The 7,506-nt window shown below is 18.9% G+C and overlaps 4 protein-coding genes across 5 annotated transcripts; 3 read left to right on the top strand and 1 right to left on the bottom strand.

The window, feature by feature from the left end:
• Positions 1–983: 983 nt before the first annotated feature.
• Positions 984–4,618, top strand: LOC122715772 (glyoxylate reductase/hydroxypyruvate reductase). 2 transcript variants are annotated; one of them, XM_043938222.1, is made up of 5 exons: positions 984–1,024; positions 3,019–3,113; positions 3,397–3,717; positions 3,801–4,258; positions 4,348–4,617. In XM_043938222.1, exons 2-5 carry the CDS (start codon positions 3,043–3,045, stop codon positions 4,473–4,475), a joined length of 978 nt encoding a protein of 325 aa, XP_043794157.1. In that variant the 5' UTR covers positions 984–1,024; positions 3,019–3,042; the 3' UTR covers positions 4,476–4,617. The 2 variants fall into 2 exon arrangements, with proteins under 2 accessions (XP_043794157.1, XP_043794148.1); XM_043938213.1 differs by lacking the exon at positions 984–1,024 and having other exon boundaries at positions 2,779–3,113; positions 4,348–4,618.
• LOC122715796 (probable bifunctional methylenetetrahydrofolate dehydrogenase/cyclohydrolase 2) lies at positions 1,469–1,952 on the top strand. The gene has a single exon (XM_043938261.1). The coding sequence runs from the start codon at positions 1,704–1,706 to the stop codon at positions 1,950–1,952; it is 249 nt and encodes an 82-aa protein (XP_043794196.1). The 5' UTR covers positions 1,469–1,703.
• On the top strand, positions 2,052–2,424 carry LOC122715791 (bifunctional methylenetetrahydrofolate dehydrogenase/cyclohydrolase, mitochondrial-like). Its single transcript, XM_043938247.1, has one exon. It carries the CDS (start codon positions 2,052–2,054, stop codon positions 2,412–2,414), a length of 363 nt encoding a protein of 120 aa, XP_043794182.1. The 3' UTR covers positions 2,415–2,424.
• Positions 4,619–4,921: 303 nt separating the features above from the next.
• On the bottom strand, positions 4,922–7,449 carry LOC122715782 (mitochondrial thiamine pyrophosphate carrier-like). Its single transcript, XM_043938234.1, has 5 exons — positions 7,381–7,449; positions 6,378–6,507; positions 6,142–6,294; positions 5,487–5,689; positions 4,922–5,417 (listed from the first exon to the last, which is right to left on the bottom strand). Exons 1-5 carry the CDS (start codon positions 7,383–7,385, stop codon positions 4,952–4,954), a joined length of 957 nt encoding a protein of 318 aa, XP_043794169.1. The 5' UTR covers positions 7,386–7,449; the 3' UTR covers positions 4,922–4,951.
• Between the last annotated feature and the right edge of the window lie 57 nt (positions 7,450–7,506).

Here is a 7,506-nt window from a genome sequence, read left to right as displayed (position 1 = left end):
ATTCATTGTGTATTCCAAAAAAATATTTAATTAAAATTAAAGAACCAAAAAAATAGACTAAGATAAATTATTTAAATTTTGATGTAATGATTTCTTGAATTTATATTTTATTATATTAAAACTTATATTTTTTAGTATTTTTCGTCAAATATTATTATTAAAAAATACAAAAAACAAATTAAAAATTTTATGTCCTGTAAAATTAAGTTTATTCATATTTTTAACGTGCTTTTTTTGTCATAATTGAATTCTCACAATATTAAAATATGTTTTTTAATATATTTTAATGTATTTTAATATATTTTCTATTTCATTATATTATATGTTTTTTGTAAATTTAGAAATTTATTTGAAATTATGAAATAATAATAATAATGAAATAATAATATAATAAAGTAATACAGCAGCGACATCTTCCGCAGAATAAATCAATAAATTCTAATTTACAAATAAAATCTAGATTAACATTTTTATTACTTTAAGAAAAAAGTGCAATATTTTTATGTTTATTTTGTTAGTATATTTATCATTTCATCAATTAATATTAAATTGAAAATATAATATTATTTTTTCCGTAATATATGAAAATAAATTATATTATTATTCTCCATACATAATAAAACATTAACATATAAAAAATTTATTTAAAAAATAGAAAAATCCTTAACTTTCATTATAATTTTAGGATTTCTACTGGTAACTACTGCAAACCGTTCTCAGTATACTTTCACTAACAGCGCTTATATTACAGTGTTATATTACCATATTATTTACAAAAATTACAGTATAAAAATTTCAAATTATAATAATCGAATTTAGAAGCAGAGTGTAAGATTTTATAATAACTACTTATTATTTCATGATAAATAATTTTATATTATATATATAAATAATATAATATTTTACTATGAAATAATCAAATATATGTAAAGAATTACATATTTGAAAATATGTTTCTCTTAAAGAAAAATTTGTCACTTCTTTTACATACTTCATTGAAGCAACTACATACTTCAAATATATTGTAAGTAACATATATATTAAATTTTATAAAATTGTTAAAAAATTTAAAATTAAAAAGATATTAAAGACTAATTATTAAAAATTAATAGTAATAAATAATTAGAAAAATTAATTAGTATTTCTACAAGTTTCTTAATATAACTTTTTAACAGATAATAAAAAATATAATTCACATATTCACATATATATTTTAGACAAAACGCTATAATAATAGATGGTAAAAAAATAGCTAATAAAATACAAAATGAATTAAAAATAACTGTTGATAATTGGATAAATGATAATAAAAAAAGACCTAAATTAGTGGCTATTAAAGTTGGTAATAATCCTGCTAGTAAAATATATGTTGAAAAAAAAATTAAAGCTGCAAATTTTATTGGTAAGATGTTATAAAATAATAAAATCTATATAATTATATAATTATTATATATTATATATTAATAGTTTTTGATTAAATAATTTAAAAAATAATAAATTATATATATATATATATACACTAAATAAAACTATGAGATATCTATATATAATAGATTTATTTTATTGATAACTTAGGAATTGAAAATTATACTATTCACTTAAATGAGAATAGTTCACAACAAGATATTATTAATGAAATTGATAATTTAAATAAAGATAAGACTGTAGATGGAATTCTTGTTCAATTGCCATTAATAAAGCATATGAATGAACAAGAAGTTTGTCAGGCGATTATACCAAGTAAAGATGTTGATGGTTTTCATTTAGAAAATTTAGGTAATTTAGCATTAAATAGAAATGGAATTATTCCTGCAACTGCTTTGGCTGTGAAAGAATTAATAATAAGAAATAATATTGAAACTTTTGGAAAAAATGCAGTTGTAGTAGGAAGATCTAAACATGTTGGTTTACCTATTGCATTACTTTTACATGGTGACAGTAAAGGTATATAATATAATGAATATGTGATACATTAACATTGAATATATAATTGCAAAATCTATAAAATCTTAATATTAAATTAATTCTTAGATAGAACAGGTGCACTAGATATGACTACAACTATATGTCATCGTCATACTCCTCATACTGAATTAGAAAAATTTACAAAATTGGCAGATTTAGTTGTTGTTGCAGCTGGTATACCTGGTTTAATCACTAAGGAAATGATAAAACCAGGAGCATGTATAATTGATGTAGGAATTACAAGAATAAAAATGGATAATAAATATAAAATAGTAGGAGATGTAGACTTTGAAAATGTAAAATCAATTGCTGGACATATAACTCCAGTACCAGGAGGTGTAGGTCCTATGACTGTAGCAATGTTAATGAAAAATACTATTTTAGCAGCTAACAAAAATTACGAAAACTCAAAGCTCTCTGATCTTAATAATAAGAATAATAATAAATAAAAATTTTGATCAATAGTTAAATATTGAATAACAATATAAATAATAAAATATATATACTAATATAATTATATTATTTTGATAGTTAGAGATATAGAATTAAAAATAATAAAAATTTTAATCATAATTTTATTATATTATTTTTTATTAAAAATTTTTATTCATACAAAAAATTAAAAATAAAAAAACTTCTAATAAATATTTTTATTTTTAATATGAATCATAAATGCGAAAAAAGATATAAAAAAATGAATTAAAACTTATAATAATAGAATATTGCAACACTATATATATAATATTAGTTTTATTAAGAAAATTCTCAAGATCAGATAAATAAAAAAAATTTAAATTATAATTGATTATAAATATGAATTTATTTATAAAAAATTTAATATCATAAATAAAAAATAAAAATATTTTAACAGTAAATAAGGTTATATCTTTTTCACTTCATAGTATAAAAACTAAATGAAAAAATAAGTCTTAAAAGTATATTATTAAATTAAAAATAATAAAAATGTCCTTATTTAATTTTTCTATTTTTGGAAAATTAAATCAAACTAAATCTTTACTTTTTATTGCTTTCAAACTTTCGATATATAATCAGAAATTTTTCACGTCAATAATAAAAATGGATCGACCAAGAGTTCTAATTACACGTCCAGATATTCCATCTGTAGCATTAAATTTGCTGAAAGAACAGTAAGTACTTTTCTATATATTAAAAAAGACTTAAAATATATTTTATTGTTTCAATATATAAAGTATTTTTCATATGTTTTTCATATTGTTTTATATATAAATAAAATATATAATATATAATAGTATTTAATAAACATATAAAATTTATATATATTGTATATGTATATACAATTATATTTTAATATTTTTTTCAAATATTTTTTACAAATATTATATATTTTTTATGAAATTATTATGAAAAAACTATTTATTAATCTTTATAACTTTCTCTGTTATATTTTAGGTGTGATATTGTTCTATGGGAAAAACCTGAACCGATTCCTAAATCTGCATTATTATCAAAAATCAAAAATATAGATGGTATTTATTGTTTATTAACAGATAAAATAGATGAAGAAGTATTAAATGCAGCAGGACCACAATTAAAAGTTGTGGCTTCTATGTCAGTAGGTGTTGACCATTTAGATTTACAAGCCTTAAAAAAAAGGAATATTAAAGTTGGTTATACACCAGGCATTCTAACAGATGCAACAGCTGAATTAACTGTAGCATTATTATTAGCTACATCCAGAAGATTAATAGAAGCAAATAGAGCTGTTTATGAGTATAAAATAAAAATATATTCTTATTAAATATTTTAGATTATATAATTAAGTATAAATTTTATTTGAATTATAATTTTTATAGGGGTGAATGGAAAGCATGGTCACCTACTTGGATGTGTGGACCTGGATTATCTAAATCAATAATTGGAATAGTAGGATTAGGTCGTATTGGTATTCAAGTAGCAAAATGTCTAAAAAGTTTTAATACTTCTAAAATATTATATACAAGTAGAAATGTTAAACAAGAAGCATCTGAATTTGGAGGAGAAAAAGTAAAGCTTGATATATTATTAGAAAAAAGTGATTTTGTAATTGTTACAATAGCTTTAACTCCTGACACAAGACAGATGTTTAATCAAAATACATTTAAAAAAATGAAAAAATCTGCTATATTTATAAATGTCAGTAGAGGAGAAGTTGTTGATCAATCTGCTCTAATAGAAGCTTTAAAAAATGGAATAATTAGAGCTGCTGGCTTAGATGTTATGACTCCTGAACCTATTCCATTAGATAGTGAGCTATTGAAATTAGATAATTGTGGTAAGTATAATAAAAAATATTTTTATATAATTTATATATATATTTAAATTTAAATTTATTAAAAAATTCAAAATTCATTTGTATTTTAGTGATATTACCACATATTGGTAGTGCTGCTATAGAAACACGAGAGGAAATGTCAATAATTACTGCTAAAAATATTATAGCAGTTTTAAAAGGAAATCCAGATGAAATGCCTACTCCACTTCAATTATAAGAACAATTTAAGTTAAATATTATAGAAAATTATTATTTTATATTTTATGGTATTTTAGTATATGATATTATATAATATGTATTTTACAATAAGTTATTAAAGCAGGAATAATGATTAAAGAAAATTATATTAACAAGTTTGAAACTTATATTGATATTTTCTCTTATAATTTAATTCTTCGTACAAATATGATTAAAAATCAAAGATCATATTTTAGTTTTACTATAGTCTTACATTACATATGTACTATATACATTATGTAATATATATCTATATATATCTTTCATTATGTATATTTTTATATGACAATAAAAAGAGAATATATTATATATTATAATATATTATAATATAACACTAATATAATTAATAATATAAAATTAATATAACACTAATATATATTATATATTATATATAATATACAAATTTATTATAAAATATATTATATAATTATTATATAATTATAAAATACAAATTTATTATTCTAAAATATCTGATCTTAATGCTTTTAATGCTATTAGAGTTTGCTCATATACTGTATAATGTAATGCTGTTGTCATAGTAGCTTTCAATTGACTTGGCACTAAACCTTTAAATAATCCCTTTACTCCTTCTTCCTTTATTGTTAATTTTAAACAATCTATAAGTCCCTTACATTCAAAAAAAATACCAAAACCTTTTCTGCCATTTCTAAATCCTTGTATTTGCAATCTTTTTCTACTAAGATCAAAAGGATATATTGCAGTTTTAGCTAATAGACCAGCTACACTACCAGATATCATAGAATTGTAAAAACTAATATTAGTTTCATTATAATATTTCTTATATTTATCACTCACATATCCATAAAATGCAAATTGTAAACCTGTATGTGGTACAATTTGCAATAAAGTTGGTAATAATCCATAAAAAAAAACTTTTGGAGATTCATGTTCTATAATACAACTGTAAACATATTTTATAAAATAACAATTAATTTTATTATGCAATTATTTTTATTAACTTTAAACTTGCCTGCAAGAATGAAAAATTCCTTTATAAATTGTATAATTATTTGATTGTGCTACTAATCTGGTTCTTATAGTATCAAAAGGAAATGATATAATTGTAGCTAAAAAACCAGCACTTGCTCCAGCTATGAAATTGGTTGAATATTTCCATTCATTTAACAATGAAAAATTATGAGATATTTTCATAAATATATGATACGAATAAAACTGTAAAATTTTAATATTTAGTTATATATGAAAATGAGATTTAAATAAATCAGTATTACAAATGATACTATTTAAAATTTATAGAATTTGTTTTTTCTAAATAATTATTTTTATATTTAATTCAACTTTAATTAAAATGTTTATTTAATAATATAATATAAATAATATAAATATAAATTAATTTTATTAATAAAAATATTATTAGTAATATTATAATAATATTTTTATTAATAATAATAATTATTATTAATTACTATTAATAATAAAAGCTTCTGAAATAAATTATAAAATTTAAACAGTATCAAATGTAATATTTAAATTTAGATGAATATTAGAAATATTAGAAATTATTTTTATGCTTTTTTCAATTAAAAATATAAAAATAAAATATTATAATAAAAATAAAAAATTACATTATAAAAAATCAAAAATTTCATAAAATATATATTCACCTGAGTTGTTCCATATACAATTGATAATAATTGAGCAGGAATATGTCCCTTCCAAAAAGCTGTAATACCTTCTTCCTTAAGTATTAAATAAAATGCTTGTAAAAAAGAATGATATTTACTAACATGATAGTTAGCAATAGGTTCAACTTGTAACTATAATAATGGAATTCTTTTTAAATCTATACATAGCATTATAAGTATTGTCATTGTATTCCACATAATATAAATTTTTTTACCTGAAATCTAATTTTTACAACATCTAAAGGTTGACAAGCAAATCTTGTTACAAAACCACTAACAGCTCCTGCTATAGCATGATTTAAATTGTGATTATTGTTTTCTGATGAAGTATCCATTTTTTTTTTACTACAAAAAATTCATAATAAAATGAATTCATATAATAAATTCATAATAATTTAATATAGTAAGAATAATAACAATTAAAAAATTGAAAATAAAATTGACTTAATTTCATTTTAAAGCATTTAAAATAATTATCCAATTTCTATATTTTTTAATATTCAACGAATAGAATAAAAATACTAATTTTCTTTAGAGAATTTTGTTTACTTATATATGTAACATATATATTTACTTATAGCATGATTAAATAAATACATATAACTATTAAGTATTTATATAGATATTTGAGATGTATGATACTATTTGCGAAAACGTTCGCGATTTAGACTAATTAAACTTTTAAAAAAATAAATGAAGGATTACTATAACATAAATATTTTAAATAAATATATCTATATATTTAAATAAATATATCTAATATAATTTAACAAATTTTAAATTATAATAATCTATAAACTCATTTTATAAATATATTATTCATAAATTTTTTATTCATAAATTATTCATAAATATTATAGTAAAAATAGAACAATTAAAAGAATTTCGTTTAAAAAATAGATGCAATTATATTTTTTAAATGTACTAATATATAAAAATATATAAAATTAATTCTAAATTGTATCTTATTCCATGCAAATTAATTTCTATTTTGAAAGATATAATTTATTTCAATTGTTTCGCATATTTATACATATGTAATGAAACTTTCATAACTTCTTAAAATAATTTTACATATTACGATTACATAAAATTTTTGTCTTGCCAAAATGATCATTATATGTATTTATTTATAACAATAAATAGATAGACAAATATAACAATAAACAGATTGTGGATAAGGACAATATATTCGAATAGTAATAAATAATACATTACATCATATAAGTTTCAGTGCATATGCATATGTGTTTTCATATTTATAGTTTCTGAAATTTAAGACTAAATATTATTTTTGAACTTTAATTACATAAGGAAATATATTATAATATATATATATATATA

This window comes from Apis laboriosa, unplaced genomic scaffold (assembly GCF_014066325.1).
Source record: "Apis laboriosa isolate Shangri-la unplaced genomic scaffold, ASM1406632v1 scaffold113_cov153, whole genome shotgun sequence".
In the NCBI taxonomy this organism is placed as follows: domain Eukaryota; kingdom Metazoa; phylum Arthropoda; class Insecta; order Hymenoptera; family Apidae; genus Apis; species Apis laboriosa.
Note: the sequence above shows the minus strand (reverse complement) of the source record. Positions and strands in the feature narration are given on the sequence as shown.

Excerpts from the sequence above, each read along its gene's own strand:
- LOC122715796 (XM_043938261.1), top strand. The coding sequence starts at position 1,704 with ATGAATGAACAAGAAGTTTGTCAGGCGATTATACCAAGTAAAGATGTT.
- LOC122715791 (XM_043938247.1), top strand. The coding sequence starts at position 2,052 with ATGACTACAACTATATGTCATCGTCATACTCCTCATACTGAATTAGAA.
- LOC122715772 (XM_043938213.1), top strand. The coding sequence starts at position 2,929 with ATGTCCTTATTTAATTTTTCTATTTTTGGAAAATTAAATCAAACTAAA. Across the intron at positions 3,114-3,396 it reads TTAAATTTGCTGAAAGAACA|GTGTGATATTGTTCTATGGG; the intron begins GTAAGTACTTTT and ends GTTATATTTTAG. Across the intron at positions 4,259-4,347 it reads ATTGAAATTAGATAATTGTG|TGATATTACCACATATTGGT; the intron begins GTAAGTATAATA and ends TTTGTATTTTAG.
- LOC122715782 (XM_043938234.1), bottom strand. Across the intron at positions 6,295-6,377 it reads TTGTAAAAATTAGATTTCAG|TTACAAGTTGAACCTATTGC; the intron begins GTAAAAAAATTT and ends CCATTATTATAG. Across the intron at positions 5,418-5,486 it reads GGAATTTTTCATTCTTGCAG|TTGTATTATAGAACATGAAT; the intron begins GCAAGTTTAAAG and ends ATATGTTTACAG.